Consider the following 26,090-nt stretch of genomic DNA (forward strand, 5'->3'; position numbering starts at 1 on the left):
CTAAAAACCAAATAACAACAACCTCAATCAGATTGCCTCGCATGTGCTCAGTCTCCAGAAGCTGCAATTTGCAGAACTTAAGCCTTTCTTCATAAGAGCACCCCTTTGTTCCCTTCACCAGTCTTGTTGCCCCTTCTAGCAATTCTACATCCTTCCTACATATGGTACACAAAAACAAAGTTGTTACCTTTTTCAGATTTCCATATGTTGGAAATCTGAAAAATCTGACAAACTAAATTACAACAATGAGAGGGAGATTGGTCAAATTGAGTAAAAAAGATGATTTGCTGTCATAAATCCAAAGTGTTGGCAAGCTATGAAACTTTGATGTTACAACTGCTACTGAGTGATAATCCAAACACTTTTTGAGATGAGAGATCTCACGCAGTCATACTGCACAGTACTATAACCTTTCTTCATGAAAGTTGTCTCACATAATGCATTATCAATTATTTAACAGGAAAAAAAAAAAAGATCAATAATAAAGTAACTAGCTCTTTCTACAATAAAATTTAGTATTTTATCCAGTACCACCTGTACCATCAGGAAGCATTTAATCACTGAAATAGTCTTTCTTGCAACCAATATCTGATGAAATGCTTTAAAAATAACAAGACTGTGCTGAAAAAAAAAAACCTTTGTATATACTTAGACCATTCATTCAAATTAAGAACTTTGGATAATGTTTCATCTTTCTGCAAAAGACATTCTTTTGTAAAAAACTAACTGATTATTAGGATAGTGATCAACAGCCCACAGCCCAGACTTTGGTTTATTAAATTGTCTTCTCTGAATGGTATATTCTTGTTTTAGTTTTCAGTTTTCTAATGCAAAAATACTGTAAGCTGCTTGTTTTAATTTGAATTAAAAAAATAATAAATAAATATGGCATTAACAGCCCTAGCAAGCATACACTCATAACCATATGTGTATTATTTCTGTAGAACTGTGTGTTTGCAAGGCTATTTGCATGTCTGCAGACTGAAAAACTCAGAATAAATCATGGGAAAAATCTGTACAATCCACTGCCTGGAATCAGATAATAATTACAGCTTCAAATGAAGAGGACTTTAGAAATTCATCCAGTTGCCATCAGGAATCAAATCCACACTACTCCAAATGACTTGGAAAATTATGATGTATTTTTCCAACTAGGCTGCCATGAGGGCTCTTTTAATTTAAATGTCAGAAAGAAAAATTCTGACAAAAAAAAGTTTTTGCTATTGTTTCTTTAGCTATCAGGCTTGGTCACCAGGTCAGAAAAAATAAGTGAGCTGCTGCGGGAAGAGTAAGTAACACACTCCACTGAAGCATCTGAAAGTAAAATAAGCACTTGCTTTTTTTATAAATATATAAGAGGTGTAGCAATAAAGTTCCTGGACTAATGCAACAGCATTAGTCCAGGAACTTTATTGTTGTCATGTTCAATCAGTTTGAATATAAACAGAAGTGGGTACATTGTAGTTCAACCTTTCTCCAACAAATGGTGTAGCAGAGATTGTCCACTAGGCTGAAAAGTTGCAAATAACAACCAATTTAGTTAGTAGCATTAATATTCCATGATTTTGAATGCAATGAACAAATTTTCCTTTAAACTGGGAAATTCTACAACATAAGCATATGCAATATTAATAACTGTTTGTGGTATGAAATGTTAAGTTATACCAGTCTATTTGAATGGAATAAGCCAGCGTTTAACAAAGTGGGGTCCACAGACCCAGACCAGTTCAGAGGGGTCTGCAAAATAGACCCTCAGGAACTAATCAAACTATTCATTCTATGTATAGCAAAACTGATGATAAAACATTATTATTATATATTTATGTAAATATATAAGAATAAAGTTGAGTTGTTTTAAATATAAAACTTTGAATTTTCTTTTCAGAAAACCCAGTGTTCATGCATATATATACACACACAAAGAAACATGTGCATATATATATATATATATATATAGTTATTATAGTAAAAGTATAATATGTATTATATAGATACTGAATATGCATATAAACATAAAAGCATACAGTGGGCCATAAGGCCAAAATAACTTATAAAGACAAGGTTGACCTGTGTAGGTTTACTGATGTAATGTTCAATCTACTGTTAATGGCATTAATCTGATCTGACATAACTTTTACATTTATCACAATTTTTCTTACTAGATTATATATATATATATGTGAAATTTAATATAAAACTATGATATTAGTTTAAACATGTAGTTTCAGTTAGCACTAGCATTAGAATTAGTAGAGGCATATGATGCAAGAAAGCAGGCTTATGCAGTATCAGCCAAAAAAGGAAGGAAAAAAAAAAAAAGAAAGAAAAAAAAATCTGCTCCCATTTCACTCCCCCGTTCATTCCAAATACCTGTCCAGCTCAGCCTTAAATTTATTTAGGCTATCAACTTCCACAACAAACGATGGAAGTCTGTTCCACCAGCCAACTACCCACTGGCTAAAGGCAAACTTCCCCACATCTATCCTACATCTGTCTTTCCTCATTTTTAATTTATGCCCTTTCAGGTGATTATTCTGAGCAAGAGGAAGAATCCCATTAGCATTGAGCATGCTCAAACCATTCAAGGCTTTATACACCTCAATCAGATCACCTCGCAGGTGCCTAGTCTCCAGACACTGTAATTTGTAAAATTTAAGCCTTTCTTCGTAAGAGCAACCCTTTGTTCCATTCACTAATCTTGTTGCCCTTCTCTAACTCATTCCAACAACTCTACATCCTTCTTAAAATGTGGCCTCTAGACCTGTATACAATATTCAAGGTGAGGCCTGACCATTGCCTTAGACAAGGGGATAATCACCTCCTTATCCCTGCTAGAAAAATTCCTGTATATCATTGACAAGACACTATGAGCAACTCTAGCAGACTGACTGCACTGCTCAGAAAACTTCATATCTGCCTGCACAATTACCCCCAGGTCCTTTTCATTCTCTACCACGTTAAGTGTAGTACCACAGAGTTCATACGTCACTCTGGGGTTACTGTTTCCCATATGTAGCACTTTACATTTGTCAATGTTAAACTTCATTTGTCACCTCTCAGCCCATCTGCTCAACTTTTCTAGATCCTGTTGCGGCACTGTACTGTCATTAGTGTCATTAACAACCCTGCAAACCTTCGTATTGTCTGCAAACGTGGACATCAAGCTTGATATACCATCATCAATATCATTTATAAATACATAAAACAACAATTTACCTGAGGGACTCCACTAATAACATTAGTCCACGATGAGCAGTGTCCATGGATTACCATTCTCTGTTTTCTCCCACTCAACCATCCCTTTTTCCATAGTAGCAATTTGCCTCCAATGCCACACTGCTCTGATTTGGTCAGTAGTCTTCCATGTGCAACAGTATCAAAAGCCTTTCAAAGATCCAAATATATGATATCAAAGTTATTCCCTGCATTTAGTTCCTTTGTGACCACATCATAATATCCAATCAAATTGGTCAGGCAAGACTTTCCCTTAACAAAACCATGCTATGTCCGAGCAATAACTGAAGTCTTGTTTAGATGATCCTGCAGTGATTCTTTAACCAGTGGCCCCATTAATTTTCATGGAACAGAAGTTAAACTAACACGTCTATAATTACTTGTGTCGCCCTTTAATCCTCCTTTGTAAATTGGGGTCACATTTGCACATCTCCAGTCCATGGGTACCTCCCAAGTCCAAAGAAGCTCTAATAATTATGGCTAAGGGTTTGCTTACTTCCTTTGCTGCCTCCTTTAATATAACTGGATAGATCCCATCCACCTTGAATGCCTTTTTTATATTTATTGTCAACAATTTCTCCTCCACTTTCCTCTCAGTTATTACAAAATCATCTAGCTCACTGCCAGAGTTTAACTCACCTCTGGCATTCCCCTCCCTGAATAACTCCTCATGGGTTAATGTAGATGCAAAATACTCATTTAGTTTGTTAGCCACCTGAGCAGGATCATCAACAGTTGAACCATCAATATCCAGTGGACCAATCTGATTCATCCCTTTTCTTCTAGAGTTTACATAGGTAAAGAACTCTTTGCTGTTTTTCTTTGCCTCCTTTGCCAAGGATTTCTCATTATCTGCCTTTGCCTGCCTAATCTCCTTTGTGACTTGGTTACAGAGCAGCTTATATCTATCATAAGCTTCCATGTCACCCATTAATTTATATGTATCCCATGCATTTTTCTTCTCTGACATATGTCTCATTAGTTCATCTGACATCCATTTAGGCCTAAACCTTGAATAATATTTCTTAGTTGGTATGTAAAGCCTAGTAGCTTCCAAGATTAATTCTTTGACTGCTTCCCATTTTGAATTTGCTGTTGGTAACATCATCAGTTGGTCCCACCGTATAGAATTTAAATACAGTCTCAGACCACCGTAGTCGCCTTTACGAAAGCAAAAACCCTTCCCTTTACCCCTGATGGTAGTTACCTCTTTGAGTAAATCCCACTTCAGCACACTGTGATCACTGCCACCTAGTGGTTCCTTTATGTGCAGATTCTTAATGCATGAAGAATCACTACTGATAATCAGATCAAGAGTAATACTCCCTCTAGTTGCTTCCCAAACATGCTGATAAAGAAAACAATCATTCAATAAATCCACAAAAGCCTTGCTAGTGCACGAGTGACCAACTCACAAATTCCAGTCAATATCTTGGAAATTAAAATCCCCATTATAAGACTCTCTGATTTATTGGCCCACTCTGTTTCCCTGTACAGTTTCTTATTACACTCATCAGAGTCATTAGGTGTATAACACACTCCTACTCTCAATTTTGATCTCCCAATACTTATGTCACACCAAACTGACTCGACACTGCACTGTCCAGCGATGTCGACTGGCTTCACTTTCTTGGATTTTATGTGTTTCTTAACTAATAGCATAACCCCTCCTGCCTTCCTATCCTGTCTATACTTGCTGTACACATTGTGCTCCCCAAATTCCAATTTTGCATTCCTTATATCTGTGTGACACCACGTCTCTGATATTCCAACAATATCTGCCTTTTATGTTTTGAGCAATTCCTCAAATTTATTTACCAAACTCCTAGCATTGGCGTACATGCAAGTATACATGCAGCTGTTCCTATTCTTAGCTACCCTAACACAACCCATGTGTTTACTTGTTGTTATTGTTTGATTTTTATGAGCATTGGCAACTAAGGCCATATTGCTCTGGGGATATGCGGTGGTCATTCCCTGACCTTTCCTCCACATCCTCCGTATTTGGTGGTAATGGGCTCGAACACCAGTCTAATCAAGAAGCGTGTGCTATGCACTGCCGCTTCTGCCCACCTGGCTACGGAGGCACTGTGTTTACTTGTACCGCAATGACTCCCAGCAGTCTCTGAAATACCCTGCATCTTGTTTTCCAGGCTGCTGCTCATTCCAATAGAAGTAGTACAAGAATCACTTTCACCTCTGCCAGTGGCTACTGTTAATCTATTAGTCCTTGTATCCCCCCCAAAGCTAGCAGTTTTCCGACCCACCTAACACTACCTCAATAGCATCAGCAAATATTCTTGCACCCTTTCTATTTAAGTGTATCCCATCCCTGTAATATCAGTCTCTCTTGTTAACAAGTACAGACCAGGCTGAAAAACATTCTACCCCTTGAGCCTTGCACAATCTTTCCAGGGCCAAATTGATCGACAAGGCTCTCGTCACATACTCCCTCCTATCGTGTCTGGGAGGAATTGCAGACACTTTCAAATTCAATCCTAATTCGTGGCTTTTTTTCAACAGTAACCTGTACTTGTTAAGTAATTCTGCCGATCTCCTACTCTTAATATCATTAGTGCTAACATGTACAACAATATCACCTTTTGTGCCCTTAAAAGATGATATCCGCTCTACGTCATCAATCTTTGCCCCTGGCAGACATACCCTCGTCCTGTTCCACCTATCCTTTTTACATAACATGTTCTCCGTTTCCCTGACAATAGAGTCACCAACAACTACTAATTCCTGTGGGAGTAGCACATTCTGCCTTGGGGGTTTCTGCTGTGTTACATGATGACGATGGGCGGCTGAGAGCTTGATGGACCCCTCAATTTAGATCCTTCGAGAGCATTCACCCTGTCCTTCAAGCTCTCATATAGGCCCATAACAACACTGAGTTGTTGCCTCATTTCCTCATACTTCTTACATTGCGTGCACACGAAGACATCCCGCTTGGCAATATCATATCCTGTACCTGATTGCTCCACAAACATCAAGCAAGCAATGCATTTTAAAAGGCTGTGATTCAGAGGGCAACTGCACCCCGTCAGTCCTCCCCACAGCACTCCATTTAGCCTGAGCCTTTTGCTTTGCTGCTCTGGTCTGAGTCATGAATTGGTTCTTATCTGAGTCAATTGATAGATAAAAATAAAAATATAAATAAGTAAGGTATGACAGATGCACCAAAACTTGCAAAGCAGCAGTAAAGGATGCAAAAGTTTATATATGTATGTAGAAATTGATTAGTCTGATAAAGTTTGATAAAAGTGCATAGATGGAAGTGAAAAATACACTAAGTGCCAAGAACTAGAAGGGTGAGGTTAGCAGAAATAAGAAGTATTGTAGGTTTGTAAAAAGAGAGAAAGAATGTGAATATCCTATACATTAAGATGAATTACGAAAATTTAAGCTGAATTGCAAAGCGAATTAGAGGTGAGGGAACTGTAAAGTAAAATGATTGAAATGAAATAAAAGGTGAGATAGCTATCATCAGAAATGGAGGCGGGGGCAAATTTAGTTATAAGAAAAAAAAGGGGGATAGCAAAAATCTGATGGTAGCTAAAGTAAATATTGATACGTGGTCAGGTATTTCATCAGGGGGACTACACCTAACCATGTATCAGGAACTGCGTTCGAGTGTAGTCCCCTAATGAAATACCTGACTATGTATCAATATTTACTTTAGCTAAATCAGTAGTGTTATATTATCATAAGAATATGCCAAATAATATAAACAATGAAAATAACCATCAAAATATAATACCCCCATAATAAGTCAACCGGTGGGCACAAGTTTTCTAGACCATGAGACACCAAGGAGACTAGAAGGTATTGTCTGTACATTATATACAAGCCTGAATGTAAAAAGAATATCAACCTGCTATTATACTGTTAATATCAGAATAATATATATAAGTATGTAAGAATAGGTAAGTCTGATAAAGTTTGCATAGATGGAGGTGAAAAATACAGAAAGTGCCAAGGACTCGAAGGGTAAGTTAAGTAGAAAAAAGAAGTATTGTAGGTTTGTAAAAGGCAAAAGGATGTTAATATCCTAAAAGTTATGATGAATTAAGACAATTATGGGCTGAATTGCAAAGCCAATTAGAGCTGGGGGAACTAAAAAGTAAAATGATTAAACAAATAAAATAAAATAAAAAATAAAAGGTGGTAAAACTGTCATCAAACATAGGCAGGCAAATTTAGTTATAGGTCGAAAACCGGGACAACAAAATTGCAAAATCTGATGTCAGCTGAAGTAAATATTGATACATGGTTAGGTATTTCATCAGGAGACTACACCTGATCATGTATCAGGAAATGCATTTCTATATTTGTCCAAAACAGTGGAAGAGAGATGAAAAAAAGCCTAAAAGCAAAAAGAATAAGATTAGCAAATTCTCTTAAAGTATGGACAAGGTATCAGGACTATATTTCCATCTATGCAAGCTTTATCAGACTTACCTATTCTTACATACTTGTATATACTTTTGCTTCCTTTACTGCTGCTTTGTGCATTTTGGTGCATCTGTCATACCCTGCTTATTTTTATTTTTATCCATCAACTGAAACTTTGTATATAAATATACATATATTAAATATACATTTAATATATGTATATTCATATATATATATATATATTTATATGAAATATGAAAACGAAGTGGAAGGGAAAAAAAAAAAAGAGAAAAATAGGAAAACAGTATGTATACCTGAATGCGCCAAGCAGCAAAACAGGATACTTGTATATAAATAAGTGTTACAAATGAAAGTAAAATAAAATAAAAATAAATATAGATGGAGAATTTATTAATCACAAAATGCCAAGCCTAGTTGAAGAGAGAAAGAATGTTAAGAACCTATAAAAAAAAAAAAAAAAATCATTAAGTAGAATTAAGACTGAATTAATGCCGAATTAACAGGCTAATCATATGTACAAAAGCTGAAAGAAAAAGAGGGGAGGGTAATAGAGATAAAAATTATAAAATTCAAAAATAAAAATTAAATAATTAAAAATTTTAAAAATTATAAAAATTTTTAAAAATTAAAAATTGGTACATAGAACAGGTATTTCATCAGGGGGCTACACCTGATCATGTACCAAACACTGTGTTTCTAGGCAAACTCATGCTGATGGAGAAGCTATTAAAATGAAATAGATAAAAAAAAAAAAAATTTTTTTTTTTAATCTCCAGAAACATGAGTAAGGTAGCCCCAACACAGTATATTTAGATTAATAAATTTTGAGTAACGTAGTGTATTTAGATTAATAAATTTTGAGTAACGTAGTGTATTTAGATTAATAAATTTTGAGTAATGTAGTGTATTTAGATTAATAAATTGAGTCGATAGTATGTAAGAATGCAAACGCTGTGTGTTTAGTTTAATAAATTGAGTAGAAAGTATGTAAGAATGCAGTGTGTTTAAATCGAAAGTATGTATATTAAAAAATAAAAATAATAATAATAAATAACAAGGTAGCGGTATAGAAAAGAAAGCAATGCAAGGTAAGGGAGGGAAAAGAAGTTAAAAATATAGAGGCAAAGATAGTGAGAATAAGAAAAGTGAGAATGTCCGAATCACCCTCGTATTACACTAATAGTTCAACGGACGGAAAAACAAAGAGCAGAAAGTAGAAAGATGTAAAGAGAAGGAAAAGAGTTTAAAGGATACCAAGCAAGCTGGGTGTGTAAGTACCCAACCTCATAGAGAGGGCCTTGGCTGTGAGAGTGTTAGTAGAAGTGGAAATTAATACTGCTAGCTTGTAGTGTATATTTTGAGTGATAGATATATGAAATATGATATAAAATATGAAAAGGAGAAAAATTAAATACCTATGATATTTGGCAGAAACAAGTTGAGTGGAATATAATCAAGAAATGAAAATATAAATATGCGATCATGATTAATAAGGTACAATTATGCGAATATGATTAATAAGGTACAATTATGCGAATATGATTAATAAGAATGGAATGCAAACAGAGGGAGAACTATGACAACGATGGTGGAGTTGCTCCGAAGAGAAGAGAAGAACTATGGGAGCCCTCTGTGGCCAAAATAAAATAGAGAAAATAAGATTGATCATAAGTAATTACTGATAATATTAAATTAAAAAAATGAAAAGAAAAACTTAGGAAGTGAAAGAACACGAACATCATTCTAATAGAAGTCATAATAGAAGTCATTACATGTGATCACTTTCCAAGCAGTGGAAATACCACCATTCAAATGTACAACTGTACAACTATACAGGTATCAAATTAACCCTAATCAAGGTGGAACATGGTAAAACCAAATTTTTCTTTAATGAAATCAGAGAGATTTTTTATAATAAAATTTAAGAAATTAATAGGAATGTCATTATTGCGAAGTTTGGTATAGAGATCATTTAAAGCACCAGCGAAAAGTGATTGATTGCTACTAATATTAGCCAAATGGATAATTTGTGTGTAGATTATATTTTTATGAACCTTAATCGAAATGTTCGAGTTCCAATTCGTTAAATAGATAATATTAAAATTAAATTCGCTTCTTTTGTCGAATAGTTCCAAATTATGACGAAGAGGAGGACTATTTAGAGTAATACTTAAATCAAGAAAATTTGCGTGTTGGTTGCCAAAGTTTTCTTTATCGAGAGTGAGTTCAGTGGGATATATGGATTTTGCAATATTTTCAATATGAATGTTGAGAATAAGAATGTCATCAACATAGCGGAATGCAAAAAATTAAGGTTCGGATTGTTATGAATATATAGATGTTCGTAATAATGAAGAAATAAATTGGATACTATACTAGAAATTTGTGAACCCAGGGGAACTCCTATGGATTGTTTATAAGCGTATTTACCATTGTAAATATAATTGTTTAGAATACAAAGGTTGATGTAGTTATTCCAAGTAACCTCATCTGTTGGTATAACGTTTTTGTATTTGAGGAACAATTGATGAAGTAGAAAGTAGCAATCAAGTGATGTGGTAAGGAGGTAAATAAGTTGGTGAAGTCATAGGTTTCAATACTAAATATGCTGGAATAGGTATTGGAATTAAAAATTTTAATGATACTGTGGTTATTGTTAATGATCCAAGTGGAAGAGATATTAATAAGAATAGTAGTTAACAATTTGAAAAATTGTTTACCTGATTGATAACAGCCACTTTTTTTGGCACTAGTGATGAATCTGAAGCCAACTGGATGTTTATGGAATTTGGCTAACATATACAAGAAAGGCAAAGTAGAATTGCAAATTTTGCTATGTAATTTTTTATGCAAGGCTATAATTTTTTTGATGATTGTATTAATGCCGAGATTACAGCGTAAAAAGGTGGAACTACTTTCTACTTCCTTTTTGAGGGTGGTGTAATAAAATTGCTTGCAAAAGATAGCAAAGTTATTAGAAGCCTTATCTACTGAGGTGATAATAAATTTTTGTTGTAAATCTGAGATGGCTTTTTTCAGGTTAGAGTACCTGATATGTGAATTATTGTAAAGGTAGTAAGTCTTAGAAATAATTTTTTTAATGTCTTGAAATACCTGATCTATGTACCAATTTTTAATTTTTTAAAATTTTTATAATTTTTTAAATTTTTAATTCTTTAATTTTTATTTTTAAATGTTATAATTTTTATCTCTATTAGCCTCCCTCTTTTTCTTTCAGCTTTTGTACATATGACTAGCCTGTTAATTCGGCATTAATTCAGACTTAATTCTACTTAATGATTTTTTTTTTTTTTTTTTTTATAGGTTCTTAACATTCTTTCTCTCTTTTTTTCTCTTCAACTAGGCTTGGCATTTTGTGATTAATAACTCCATCTATGTTTATTTTTATTTTATTTTACTTTAATTTGTAACACTTATATATATTTATTAATTTATTTATTTTATGTATTATAGTTAAAATTCATTGTCTGGCTGTTCAGCTAATGTGAGGCAAAGTTAGGAAGGTAAATAGGATAGAAACAGACACTCCTGCCTTTGTGTTACACTAATAGCTCAGAGTGTGGAAGAATTTTAGTTGTAGGAAAGTAAAAAGTAAATGACTGAAGAATATAAAACTGGTGCTCAGGTTATCCGGGAGCACAATTTTACATAAAATAAATATATAGCTAACAGCTCTATCTATGCAGCCAGTAGCAAGGTGAGTAGTTTCATACAAATTATTCATACAAAAATCTTACAAATAACGTATATATAGGGGTCTGAAACTATTTTGATTTTTGAAGGGGGTCGGTAAACTTTTTTTGATTTTTGAAATGTCTGTACATCTCAGTAGTTTGGGAACAACTAGTATAAGCAGTTCAAAGACAGATGCGAGGACGTTCACAATGACCCAAGAAGTGGGCATCCGTCATCCTCTCAAAATATGAGGTCAGAGTTTCAAAAGTTCAGGAAATTGTGGCAAGAGATCATTATTTAAACTTCAGAATGATGGCTGATGAGGTGGATATAAAAACGGTGATTATAATTTAATAATTTTATAAATAAGGTGATGAATCATTATATAAATAAGATGATTCATCAAATTCTTCATGTAGATTTAGAGAAAAGGAAGGTCTTTGCAAAATTTTTGCCGTGCAGCCTCACAGATGAGAAGCAACGATGAGTGTCATTATGCAAAGACTTCATACAGACTTGTCAAGACAATCGTAATTTCCTCGACTGTACTGTCACTGGAGACGAGTGTTGTGCATTTTGGTACAACCCAGAGACAAAGCATCAGAGCATGCAGTGGACTTCAAAATCATCACCAATGCCCAAAGAGTTCTGTTTACAAAAGTCCAAGATCAAGATGATGCTGACATGTTTTATGACAAACAGGGTGCGTGATTCACAAGGAATTTGTACCTGAAGGGGAGTGGGTAAATGATGCATTCTAAATACAGGTGCTTCAAAGACTACTAAAGTGCATTTCATGGGTGAGCCAGTAATTTCAATGGAAACGCAGCTGGTCCTTGTTGCAAGACAATGTCCCAGCCCATTCTTGTTGGGAAGACATTTTTTACAAAACATGGCACTGTATACAGATCAACCATCCACTCTACTCATCCAATCTATTACCAGCTGACTTCTTCCTCTTTCCCAAGGTGAAAACTGATCTCAAAGGAAAGATATTTCAGTATGTTAGAGCATAAAGAAAAACATAACCATTAAACTGAACTGAACATCTTCTTTCTAGGCCTTCACTGACTCTTTTCAGAAACTTTAAGAGTGGTGTAATAAGTGCTTCAACCAGGTGGTGAATAAACACAAAACAACTTTTGAGATCCTTTGCTTTGTGTCCTTTTTTATTACACCAGTTAGGAAAATTTATTGCCACACAATGAAAACATTAAATTTTTTTATACAACTGTTTGAAATCCTTATGCAGCTTATTGGATATTCATGTTAAAAATTAAAGGATGGTGGCCAGACTCACTAAAAGGAAGAGGATGAATCTGATTGGTCCACTTGATATCGATTGTTCAACTGTTGATGATCCTGCTCAGATAGCAAACAAACTGAATGAGTATTTTGCATCTACATTCACACATGAGGAGTTATTAAGGTTTGAAAATGGCAGAAGGTTATCAAATTGTAGCAGGGTGCTTAATGATTTTGTAATAACTGAGAGAAAAGTGGAGGAGAAATTTTTGAAGTTAAATATAAGAAAGGCACCTGGGGTGGATGGGATCTATCCAGTTATATTAAAGGAGGCGGCAAAGCAACTAAGCAAACCCTTAGCCATAATTATGAGAGCATCCTTGAACTCAGGGGAGGTCCCCACGGTCTGGAGATGTGCAAATGGATACGCAATTCACAAAGGGGGAATCGAAGGGTGACATAAGTAATTACAGACCAGTTAGTTTAACTTCTGTTCTGGGTAAAAAATGGAGTCACTGGTTAAAGATGCATTGCAGGATCATCTAGACAAGACTGCAGCAATAATTCAGACACAGCATGGGTTTGTTAAGGGAAAGTCTTGTCTGACAAATTTGATAGGATATTATGATGTGGTTACAAAGGAACTGGATGCAAAAAATAATTTTGATATCATATATTTGGATTTCAAGAAAGCTTTTGACACTTTTGCACATAGAAGACTATTGTACAAATTGGAGAAGAATGGTATTAAGGGCAAGTTGCTACAATGGATAAAAGGATGGTTGAGTAGGCGAAGACAGAGGGTGGTAATCAATGAGTGCTGCTCTTCGAGGGCTAATGTTATTAGTGGAGTCCCACAGGGTTCGGTTTTGGGTCCTCTGTTGTTTTGTATATTTATCAATGATATTGATGAAGGTATATCAGGCTTAGCGTCGAAGTTTGCAGTTGATACAAAGGTTGGCAGGGTTGTTAATGACAGTAATGGCAGTGTGCTACTGTAACAGGATCTAGATAATTTGGGCAGATGGGCTAAGAAGTGGCAACTGAAGTTTAACCTTGACAAATGCAAAGTACTGCATATGGGTAGAAGTAACCCCAGAGAAATGTACCAACTGTGTGATACTACACTTAAGGTGGTAGAAAATGAAAAAGACCTGGGAGGAATTGTGCAGTCAGATATGAAGTTTTCTGAGCAATGCAGACAGGCTGCCAGTGCAGGTCACGGGGTTTTGTCAATGATATATAGGAATTTTGCTAGCAGGGAAAAGAAGGCGATTGTCCCTCTGTATAAGGCAATGGTCAGGCCAGGCCTTGAGTACTGCGTACAAGTCTGGAGGCCTCATTTTAGGAAGGATGTAGATTTGCTTGAGTGTGTACAGAGAAGGGCAACAAGATTGGTGAGGGGAATGAAGGGATTCTCTTACCAAGAGAGGCTTAAGTTCTGCAAATTGCAGTGGCTGGAGACTAGTCACCTGCGCAGTGATCTGATTGCAGTGTATAAGGCCTTGAATGGGTTGCGCACGCTGAATTCTGATGGGATCCTTGCACTTGTTCAGATTATGAATCTAAGGGGGCATAAATTCAAATTAAGAAAAGACAGAGGTAGAATATGTGCGGAAATTTGCCTTTAGCCAGCGGGTGGTTAATTGCTGGAACAAACTTCCATCTGTCGTTGTGGAAGTTGATAGGTTAAATAAATTTAAGGAGGAACTGGACAGGCATTTGGAGGGAATGGTGTGATTTTTTTTTTTTTTTTTTTTTGGCTGATGCTGCATAAGCTCATACACTTGCTTTCTTGCATCACATGCCACTACTACTATTAGGTGGGAGCATGTCACTAACATGAAATGTGAAGATGTATAAACAGTTTATTCCAGATCATGTATCAATGCCATGAAGCCAGAAAGCATTACCAACTGGAGGAAAGTACATGGCAGTAAAGCAAACTTATTACTGATAACTCTTCGTGACATATGTCAATCAATAAATGCATATAATAAGTTTAACTTAATCATGAATTTTTCCAAATTGTGTAATAATTAACACGCATTTCTGTAATTTTCTGCAGAAAATTCACATAAAACATTTTCAACAACAGGTATTTACAATTCTCAGCTGGTGAATGGAGTGGATGAAGAACAAATTGCTGAAATATTGTCACAGTTGAATCGACCCCACACAACTAACACAGTTAACTTAAAAAATATAAGAAATAGCAGTGGATTTGACAATACAGCTTCTCTAGCTTTGGAGAAGGTTCTTGAAAAACACATCATTCCTACAATAAATGATCCAATCATATGCTTACAAAAGAAAGTGACAATCTGACATGGAGGATTTGAGAATTTGTGAACAGCATGATCCTTCTGCCCACACTTCACCTAACAATCCATTACCAATGGAGAAGACCACTGTTACTTATTCTCATTGGTGAAGCAATATTTATTCGAGGTAGTGCAATATCATGGTAACTCGTTGTGAAGGTAATCAAATATGAGATACAATCAAATCAATGCCTTTCATACTACAAAGAAAGTATTGTGAAATATCACTGATAGTTCTGTAGTAAATTTCTAATTCATAGTATATTAGCCCTTGTGAGTTTATTTTCATAGTATTATTACTATGTACACCACTTGGCAACTCTCATATTGTGGAGTTATTCTTCATAACTGGGTCAACATGATTGCAACACCAGGGTACCTACCTGCCCACCGATGATATGCCAACAAGCCTTGAAATGGTGCCGTCTGAGGGGGCACCTTGATGGGGCCCTCATTACCGCAAATAGGCAACAACAGTCTTCCCTAATAGGAAAGCATTGCCTATTTGGGGGATTTATGAATGGTTTAATCCAGTGAGCGAGTGTGAGGAGTAACTGTCCTTTTCCTCTTTTGATAGCATTTCTTCTTCTTCCTCTCCTACACCTTTTTGCTTTCCTAAGTCTAATAGGAACAGTATGTGGATAATACAGTGTTTTATCCCATACCATTTTTCACATGGTGCCATCTGGGTCGTGGTATCTGCCGAGAATAAGTAACAATAGTCTTCTCCACTGGTGAAACGTTACTTATTCGAGGTAGTGCAATTTCATGATAACTCAGTGTGAAGATAATCACAATATGAGATACAATTAAATCAATGCCTCTCATACTACTGTTGCAGTTCATTACTACAAACAAAGTATTGTGAAATATTACTGATAGTTCTATACAACAATATAATATAAACAGCAAATTAAAGACAATCATAAGACAGGATTCTTGAAAATTTAGTTTGCCACTGGTTCAAATAAAAAAAAAAAAAAAAAAAAAAGGAGTTACTGCTTTATTTGTTTACATTTGAATTCTTTCTTTCTCTCTCTCTCTCTCTCTCCAAAAATTAACCATCACTTTATCAAAATTTCTACTGTTATTTTAGTGAGCTACTTCTAAAATTTTCTTTTCATTCATATTTTCTAATATAAGCTTATTTACATTTCTGCCTTCATATATATTAAAATTACTCGGTTTTGATAAAATAAAAATATTATTATTCAAATTAATTGTTGAGGTATATCACATGTTATTATATGTGATATACATATATACACATACCTTTTCTCCTTGTGGTCCTTGTTCACCTTTGGCACCATCCAAACCAGGAAATCCCTAAAGATTTGAAGAACTATATGAAATATGACATTTAATTAAAAAAAAAAGAGAAAAAAAAAGTAATTTTAGAAAACTTGTCCAAACAAAAATTACTCATAATAACCAATATTGCTTCTATAAATAATTGCTGCAAAAGCATTAGCATTCGTAGAGGCATACGATGCAAGAAAGCAAGCTTGTGCAGCATCAGCCAAAAAAAAAAAAAAAAAAAAAAACCCTCATTTCACCCCTCCATTCATTCCAAATGCCTGTCCAGCTCAGCCTTAAATTTATTTAAGCTATCAACTTCCACAACAAAAGAGGAAATCTGTTCCACCAATCAACTACCTGCTGGCTAAAGGCAAATTTCCACACATCTATTCTACAACAGGATCTAGAAAAGTTGAGCAGATGGGCTGAGAAGTAGCTTGTTTGTTTGTTATTTGGTTTTTAGGAGCATTAGCAACTAAGGCCATATTGCTCTGGGATATGCAGTGGTCATTCCCTGACCTTTCCGCATCCTCCATATTTGGTGGTGACAGGCTCGAAGCTAAGAAGTAGCAACTGAAGTTTAACACTGACAAATGTAAAGTACTGCATATGGATAGCAGTAACTCCAGAGTAACATACCAACATGTGGTACTACTCTCAGGATAGTAGAGGATGAAAAGGACCTGGGGGTAATTGTGCAGTCAGATATGAAGTTTTTTGAGCAGTGCAGGCAGGCTGCAAGAGTAGCTCATGGTGTCTTATCAATGATATACAGAAATTTTCCTAGCTAGGGGTAAGGAAGTGATTGTCACCCTGTACAAGGCAATGGTCAGGCCACATCTCGAGTACTGCATACGGATCTGGAGGCCTCATTTTAGGAAGGATGTGGATCAGCTGGAAGAAGTACAGAGAAGGGCAAGATTTGTGAGTGGAAAAGGGGTTCTTTACCTTTCTTGGTAAAGAAGCCTTTACCAAGAAAGGCTTCAATTCTGCAAATTACAGCGTGTGGAGACTAGGCACCTGGAAGGTGATCTGATTGAGGTGTTAAAGGCTTTTAACGTATTGAGCAAGCTCAATGCTGATGGGATTCTTCATCTTGCTCAGACCAGAAACATGAGGGGGCACAAATTCAAATTGAGGAAGGACAGTTGCAAAATAGATGTACAGAAGTTTTCCTTTAGCCAGCAGGTGGTTGATTGCTAGAATAAAATTCCACTTGTTATTGTGGAAATTGTTAGCGTACATAAATTCAAGGAAAAACTAGACAAACTATTGGAAGAAATTAATAGGTTAAATGTGAGGTGCCTTTCTTTCTTTTTTTTTTTTTTTTTTTGCTGATGCTGTATAACGCTTGCTTTCTTGCATCATTTAACACTGCTAATTCTAATGCTAACTTGAATCAGTGATTCAGATGAATTCCTTACATGCTGACTACCTAAATATGCTGAAGTCATTGAATCACTTTTCTATAACAACTTGGTTGAGCTGAATTAGCCAAATGAGCTGTTTTTCTCATCAATACAGCATACTCCAAGAAATTCAAAGATTCTTCTCCACAACAAAAAAAAAGAAAAGAAAAGAAAAAAAAAAGAGAGGAAGCTTTCGTTCACTTCGATTCTCCCAGAGAGTGTGAAGAGAGGAAGATCATCTCTGTCTGAAACCTTGTAATGTGCTGCTAGTAAATAATCTCATTTTGTAACTAATATTTTAAACACGTTTAACACATTTGCTGCTTTTATGCATATATGCATAAAATGGCTCCAAGAGTGATATGCCACAATGCAAATCTTAGTATGCATATATGCATAAAATGGCTCCAAGAGTGATATGCCACAATGCAAATCTTAGTTCAAAATGCACCCAAGCACTGTACTACAAAGCACATGAGTGGTCATTGTAAAGTGGTCAACCAAAGAATGCCATAAATGTAAAGGCACATAAAATTAACAGGTGCTCAGTACTGGCACACTGATTGAAGCAATGCTTGGATTTTGTAGACTTGGCAAAGTTTTATTTGTTCTTTGCTTGTGTTGATGTTAACTTCTTATAAAATTTTAAGATTTGTTCTGATTTACAGCTCAGAACAAAAAGTAAGTGTTTGCTTTTAGCAATGAATTCCAAACTTTTAATTTTCAACCATTATACACAAATTTTCACAATGCTAGGGAATGTTGTTTTTTTTTTCAATATTCCAAAAATTATGGCATATTGAAAGGGTTCTCTCATATTTAGGTGGTAAAGGATGTGTTAATGAACATCTCATACTAGAAGAGTAGAATTCATGCTACATAAAAAATTCTTATTATTCCATTTTTTTCCTGAATATTTCATTTCCTTCTAACTTAAGGCTTTTATAACTCTTTTTCATAAATGCAAGAATCCAGTATATATACAGATACTGGATAATTTGGATGCTAAGACCATTAACAGAATCTGCTGAATAAGATGGATTATTTGAAAGAATAGGAATACCTTAGTGAAATGAGCATTTGAAATATACTGATAAGACCACAGAATAAGTATAAAATATGTAGTATATGATATGTTAGCAAGTTAACAAATGCATGCATTGCATTAGACTTTTATTTCTTAAATTAAGTGAAATTTTTCTTCTTCTGTAATTTATAGAAGCAAAAAGTAAATATAACTAATTATCTTATTACCAGTTTATTACTAATTGATTAAATAATAATATTTTTGTTTAATTATAATTTTTGTATTTTTGTTTCTTGTTTATTATAATATTCACTCCATGTGTTGTAATATACTTCACAATCAACAGCACATGAAATGCAATTTTCATGAAATGAAATGCACATGAATTTTGGGCTCTGCGATTTAATATATTATATTATTATATAATATATTATTATAATATATTAATAGCATACTAATATATTAGTATGCTATTACAATTGTAGTATGCTATTACAATTGTAGTATGCTATTACTATTACGAATGCTTTCATAATACACTTTTCTTATTTCTTCCTGGATTTTAAGGCAATTGAAATATAACACATTTAAGATTTCTGCTGTGATTAATATAATAAGCAATTAGTAATAATTCATGATTTATGTATTCAGTAAACTTATAACAAAAAAATAAATAAATTAACTACTTTTTTGTGTGAACAGAGAACAGTTCATTTTTACATATCCACCACATTGCCTAATCATTACTCCAATCAGCACACAGCAAAAAATAATGTCCAGTGCTTCAGATACAATATATGGTATATCGATTGCCTGTGCGATATATATGAACAAAAGAAATAAAAATTGCTGGGATTTCAATTGGTACAATTTTAATGAAATTTGGGATGGTTCAATAATCTTTCTAAAAGATCCATATATAAAATTTCATGAAAATTCATCCACTGGGAGTCAAGTTATCACAAGTGGATAGACTGACAGACATAGTGAAGATAGTAGTAGCTTTACAAATGTATCACAAAGCATCTAAAAATTACTAAAAATATATACAAATTAGATATTGTTGCATACCCACAATCAAGGTGACTTTTTCAAGGGTCAATCATGATAGGTTGCTAACCCTCTACATTATGGACAAAAGGTGTCTCATGAAGTATTAACCCCGGGGGCTCACATCTGGTGAGTATGGGCTTGGCACACCCAGGGTCCTGAGCTGGATATCATCATTCTTCTCTTTCCTGGTGATTCCCTTCTACTTTTGACTCTCTCTCTCTCTCTCTCTCTCTCTCTCTCTCTCTCTCTCTCAGGGTTACTCGGGAACTTTTTTTTTTGTTTTTCCTGGTGCAGCATAAGCCTCAGGCTTCCTTGCATCATATGGATATTAATAATAATAATAATAATAATAATATTTTGGCAGGAGTTGCAGTTGCTAATGCAAAGCCAATCCTGTGTGTGTGTGTGTGTGTGTGTGTGTGTGTGTGTGTGTGTGTGTGTGTGTGTGTGTGTGTGTGTGTGTGTGTGTGTGTGTGTGTGTGTGTGTTAAATCATTTATTGAAACAAATGAATGATTAAATAAATTATCAATTAAATAAATGCCTCAATATGTATAGGTATGCAACAATTGTAATTTGTATATATTTTTTTGCAATATTTAAAACATAATATACAGCTACATATATTATCATTCTTATTTAACTACACATTTCAGATGCTATTTCTCTCAGATATTCTCTGTACTCTACTAATTGGTTATATGTACATTCTAACAAATACTCTATCATCTTATACAGTGCATATACACTAAGGTGGCTTTACATTCAACACCCTCTTGTGACACTGATTTGTGCCACTGGTGAAGGCTCAAGGTTGGGAATAACTGATATAAGATTGTAGTTTTAACATATGGCAATCAGTTTTTGAGTGTCTGCAAGAGAGAATGGGTCAGCATCAAGATCTTTCTTACTTTGGAATGATTGTAGAGAAAGGTGTGCAGGTGCCAGAATCTCAACAGACAACATGGTTAAGTGATTCTGTTCTGTAATATCATGAGTCGACCAAGGCTGACCCAACAGTGGTCGAACAACCAGCCATAGGTCACATGTGGTCAACGGCCATGGTGAGCATCATATGCCTCCTCACATAACACAGCAGCAACACAGCACAACTCAGCTAAACAACCAGTACAATGTAGGAATAGCAAGACCAATATCCACATGGACTATGCACTGGACATTAGCTTGTATAGTTTATCACAGTTGAGTCCTATGGTTATCCATGCTCACAGTGAGACACAAGAAGCTGCCTTACATGGGGTACATCAGCACTAACACTGGATCACCAACATGTAGAATTCTGTCACCTGATCTGATGAATCCTGTTTCCAACTTTATCATGCTAATGGGCACATCCACATTTGCAGAAAGCAACATAAGGTGTTGACATCTGGATGCACTGTTGGTGTAATGGTTTGGGAATTGTTTTTTTGTAACATGCTCTGGGTGCTCTGATCACTGTTAATCACAACTCGATGGCTACCTTTCCATTGTCATCAATCAAGTACACTCCTTCATGATGACAGCGTATCCAGACAAATCTAGTGTCTCTCAACAAGACACTAAAGGTTTGAAGAGGGTTGAAGGAACCTTTCAGCAAATCAGAAATGACCCAGGAATGCCTGAGAGGATTCGCAACTCAATGCAGAGAAAACAGGCAGGTTACTAACTAGTTTCAGGAAAATGACAATGAATTCTCTACCTTTTCACTGCCATTCAACTCATCTGATATCAATCCAATTGAGCATGTGCGAGACCTACTGGAAAAGACATTTGATGCCGTGACCATCCACCTGACAATGTGTGGGCATTACTGGACACAATGTCCCTGAAACACCTTGAATCCACGTCAAGATATGTATAGGCTGTTAATGGGCAAAAGGTGGCTCAAGAAGTATAGGTAGGTGTTACATGTTGCTAACGCAAAGCGAACCCAGTGTGTGTGTGTGTGTGTGTGTAATAAATCATTTATTGAAACAATTGAACGATTAAATAAATTATCAATTAAATAAATGACTCAATATGCAAAGTGATGTAATATAGCAAAAGAGATCAGATTCATCATCAAACATATGATCAAATAATTAAACATTATATCAGCCACCTGTAACATTTGACACATAAATGAGTTAAGCAATCAATAAGCTCTTATAAGAGCAAAAGGAGAAGCAAGCTTGTCAATTAAACAAAAAAAGGAGAAAACATAGTATGCCTTGTGCCAAAACAATATCAATGAATTATATACAGAGTGTGTCAAAAGTGATGGTCAATAATTTAAAGGTGAACTGTACAGAGTACAATATGCAAAAAATGCCTAGTAAACATGTGTCTTTAAGTGAATCGTTTCCGAGATATTGCACATTTCTAGTTGAGATCCACCACTGACTTGTTTGTTTAGGTTAGGTTATGCTCATTTTCTCTCCCTTTCCTCTCTCTCAATGCTCTGAGATATAGCATGCATACTAGTACTTGTCAAAGGATAGTCAACATGAAAAGAGGTTACAGCAACAAAAAGTATGCAGACATGCACTTCATGCATAGTAAAGCCAACAGCAGTGCACTCGAGGCTGCACGTTTGTACCAAGAAGCATTACCCCGGCGAAGACAGCCCAACAGGCACACATTCATCAGGGTACATCAATGACTTAGAGAACATGGGTGCTTCACACATGGAGTACGAGCAGGTAGGCCCAGAAGCATAACACCTGATGTTGAGGAAAGGGTGTTAGAAAGAATAGAACAAAATCCAGGATTTTCAACAAGGAGGGGTTGCTCTGCAAGAGTGTGTACTGAGTCACAGCAGTGTGTGGCAAATTTTACATCACCAATTACTGTACCCCTACCATATCCTGCATGTACAAGGTCTCGGCAATACAGACTACCCTCAGAGAGTGAATTTCTGCCAGTGGATGCAACAACAGTGTGTCCTGAACCCCCAATTTTTAAACAACATTTTGTTCACTGACAGAATTTTTAATTTGCATAACTGTCACATTTGGTTCGATGAAAATCCTAATGCAATTCAAGAGTCACGACATCAGCAACGTTTCTCGTTGAATGTCTGGGCAGGACTACTAGGAGACTGTTTAATTAGACCACACTTTCTGAAAAACTGGCTAACAGGAGAGCTGTACCTTCAGTTCCTGCAGAATGTTCTTCCAGAACCCCCCGCCCCCCCATGATGATAATGTTCCACTTCAGCAACACCAGGAACATGTGGTTTATGCATGACGGTGCACTGGCACATTTTGCTTGAGTTGTGACTCGGTATCTAACTAGAAGGTATGGTCAATGGTGGATAGGTAGAGGTGGCCTTCTAGATCACCAATGGCCTGTAATGTGGCCTTCCAGATCACCAGACTTAAATCCTATGGATTTTTGTATCTGGGGTCTTAAAAAAAGCTTGGTGTACACTTCTGACAGTTGAGGAATTGCAGCGTCAGATTGAAGGAGCCTTTCAGCCAATTATAAATGACCCAGGAATGCCTGAGAGGATTTGCAACTCAATGCAGAGAAGACTACAAAGCTGCATATGGATGCAAGGACAGCATTTTGAACACCTTTTGTAACATCCTGTAACATGCAATATCTGTAAAATCCTGTAGTGTTGAAACCAAAAATGTATTATCTTATGTTTAATAAAACCAGCCTTATCAAAGGATCCACAGCTTTTCCGTAAATGAGTGCTCCCATAGTCAGTGGCAGATCTTAACAGAAAATGTGCATTTTCTTGAAAATGGTTCATTTGCGGCTTGATGTTCACTAGGACTTTTTTGCTTATTTTAGTTTGTACTTTTCACCTTTAAATTATTGACCATCATTTTTGAAACACCATGTATACATAAATTAAATACTAAAAGGTCAATTATTAATAACAGAATATACTGAATGGTTACATACTGATAAATTTCAAGTACATGTGAAGTCACCAAATATAGACACTGTGAAGATATAAGAGACATATCAGTCAGATATAAGGGGTACATAATTTGATTTGGTGAGTAAAATGTATACAGAAAGGACAGAAGGGGAGGTTATGCTCTTAGTTAAGAAGCACAAAATCTAAGGCAGTGCAGTCAGCAGATATGAGTAGGCAGTGCAATGCTAAATCAGTTTGGTGTGACATAAGCACTGGGAAAACAAAAATAAGAGGAGGAGCATGTTATAGGCCTAATGATTGTGAAAAGTATAATAAACAATTGTAGAGACTAACAGATCGGGCTGGCAAATCAGAATGTATTATAATTACAACTAGACTGATACCAAAAAGAGAAATCTTCCAGTGAGATGCCCTGAGTCCACTGTGGTTCTGTCTAGCACTCAACACACTGTCCACTGTGCTCAATAACAGCAAGTATAGATATACCCTAAAAGAAGGGAGGAAGAACTGGTACACCCTCTCTCTCACCTGATGTACATGGATGACATCAAACTATATGTGGCAACTGAGAATCAATTCTAATGGCTATCCAGATCACCAAAGAGTTTGGCGCCGACATAAAAATGCAATTTGTCCAAGATAAATGCAAGACCCATGGCCAGCATTGGGGAAATCCAGTCAGCTGAAACTACCAGCTGAAGATTGGTAGAGAGATTGAAGCCATGACAGAGGGAGAGAGAGAGAGATACGTATATATGAGGATGATGAAGTCTCAACAGTTAGAACACAAGGAGTTCAAGGCCCACATGACTGAGAATTACCATCAGAGAATGAGAAGCCTGCTAAAAGCAAAGCTGAATGGTGGGAACATGGTCAGAGCTATAAAAACCTAAGCAGTTCCAGTACTAATATACTCCTCCGGGATCACAGATTGGACCAACAGTGAGCTGGAAGAGATTATGAGATCGATTAGGACAATTATGACCAAGAGCTGCCAACACCACCTGAAGTCAGCATTAGAGACAGTAATCATAACCCAGAAAGGAGAGAGGAATTTGAGAGACCTCACTGAACACAGAAGAAGAAGGCAATTAAAAATATGAGGAATTATTTCCATGAAAAAAAGTGCCAATTTACTGAGCCATAATAAAGACAGACACACACAGCACATACCACTCAACCTCAATACGCAAACCCCATCCACACAGACAGAAGAAACAAAGACAAAGTTGGATGAAGAAGGCACTCCACAGCAGATACTACAATGATCAACACAAGACTATATAGATAAGATGGCTTCCAATGCATGGTTCACAAGCAGGAGGCTCTTCCTCGAAGACTGAAGGATTCATGCTCTCCATCCAATACCAAGTAATCAATACCATGAACTATAGAAAATACATTGCCAAAATCCTGGAGTGACAAATGATGCATGTTGTTGATGCCACCTGGCCCAAGAAACTGTCCAGCACAACACTGCATGATGCAGCGTGATCACCTAGACAGAGTACACTCATAGACATGACCAGGATAATTCATCATAAACTAGTGTAAAAATACCACTTGATCAAAGAAAGGATACCATATTACAAGCACAAACCCCAGGACTATTAACAGCACCTACTTCCACACTATACTGGAACCACCCCATAATAACAGACAAGACAATCCCACACAACATACCAAACATAATCCTCATGACAAGAAAAAAATGGTTACCTACCTGATCAATAAAGCGGGGGCTAACACCAGCAAACACCAGAAAACCTACGAGGAATAGATCAGGTAGTAAACAGCCCTTAGACAGGAAGTCAAAGAAATGTGGCATAAGGAATAAGTAATGACCATTCCAATCATCATGTCAGCCACTGTCATGGTGCCAAAAAGCCTCCATAAGAACCTAGCAACAATAGGCCCCCCCCAAAGAATACTTACATGGAACTACAGAAAGCTGCAATCCTTTACACCTGTGGCAAAGTCAGAGAATTCCTCAACCAATAATAGTGACCAGACATAACAACCACCCTAGCACTTGGTACCAGTACCCATCACAGGAGGGGAAAAAATTAATGAGGAGAAGAAAGAAATGACAATAATAACAGACTCTTAGTGAATGCACAACTAAAACTACAGACTATTATGAACACTAGATGTATAGTTTAAAACAAAAGGAATGCCAAAACAACAGAACATACAATTTAAAACAAAATAATGTACAACTTAAACCAATGAAATACCAAAAAAAAAAGAACACCATGTTTTATAATAGATGTACAATTAGTGAAATACTGAAAGCATAAAAATGCTGGGCGCTCCTCCGTAGCCAGGTGGGAAGGAGCAGCAGTGCATAGCACATGCTTCTTGATTAGACCGGGGTTTGAGCCCATCACCACCAAATACGGAGGATGCTGAAAGGTGAGGGAATGACCACCACATATTCCCAGAGCAATATGGCCTTAGTTGCTAATGCTCCTAAAAACCAAATAACAACAACAACAATAAGAA

General features: G+C 35.9%; 1 protein-coding gene across 1 annotated transcript in view; it reads right to left on the reverse strand.

Annotated features, from left to right (window-relative positions):
• LOC150090808 (uncharacterized) overlaps positions 1-26,090 on the reverse strand; it is a 791,939-nt gene that overhangs the window by 537,102 nt on the left and 228,747 nt on the right. Inside the window, exon 13 of the mRNA XM_090372970.1 lies at positions 16,191-16,244. Within this exon, the coding sequence (XP_090229096.1) occupies positions 16,191-16,244 (54 nt within the window). The remainder of the gene's footprint in view (positions 1-16,190; positions 16,245-26,090) is intronic.

Source organism: Mastigoproctus giganteus, chromosome 1, assembly GCF_048544385.1.
Source record: "Mastigoproctus giganteus isolate SK-2022 chromosome 1, ASM4854438v1, whole genome shotgun sequence".
Taxonomy (NCBI): Eukaryota; Metazoa; Arthropoda; class Arachnida; order Uropygi; family Thelyphonidae; genus Mastigoproctus; species Mastigoproctus giganteus.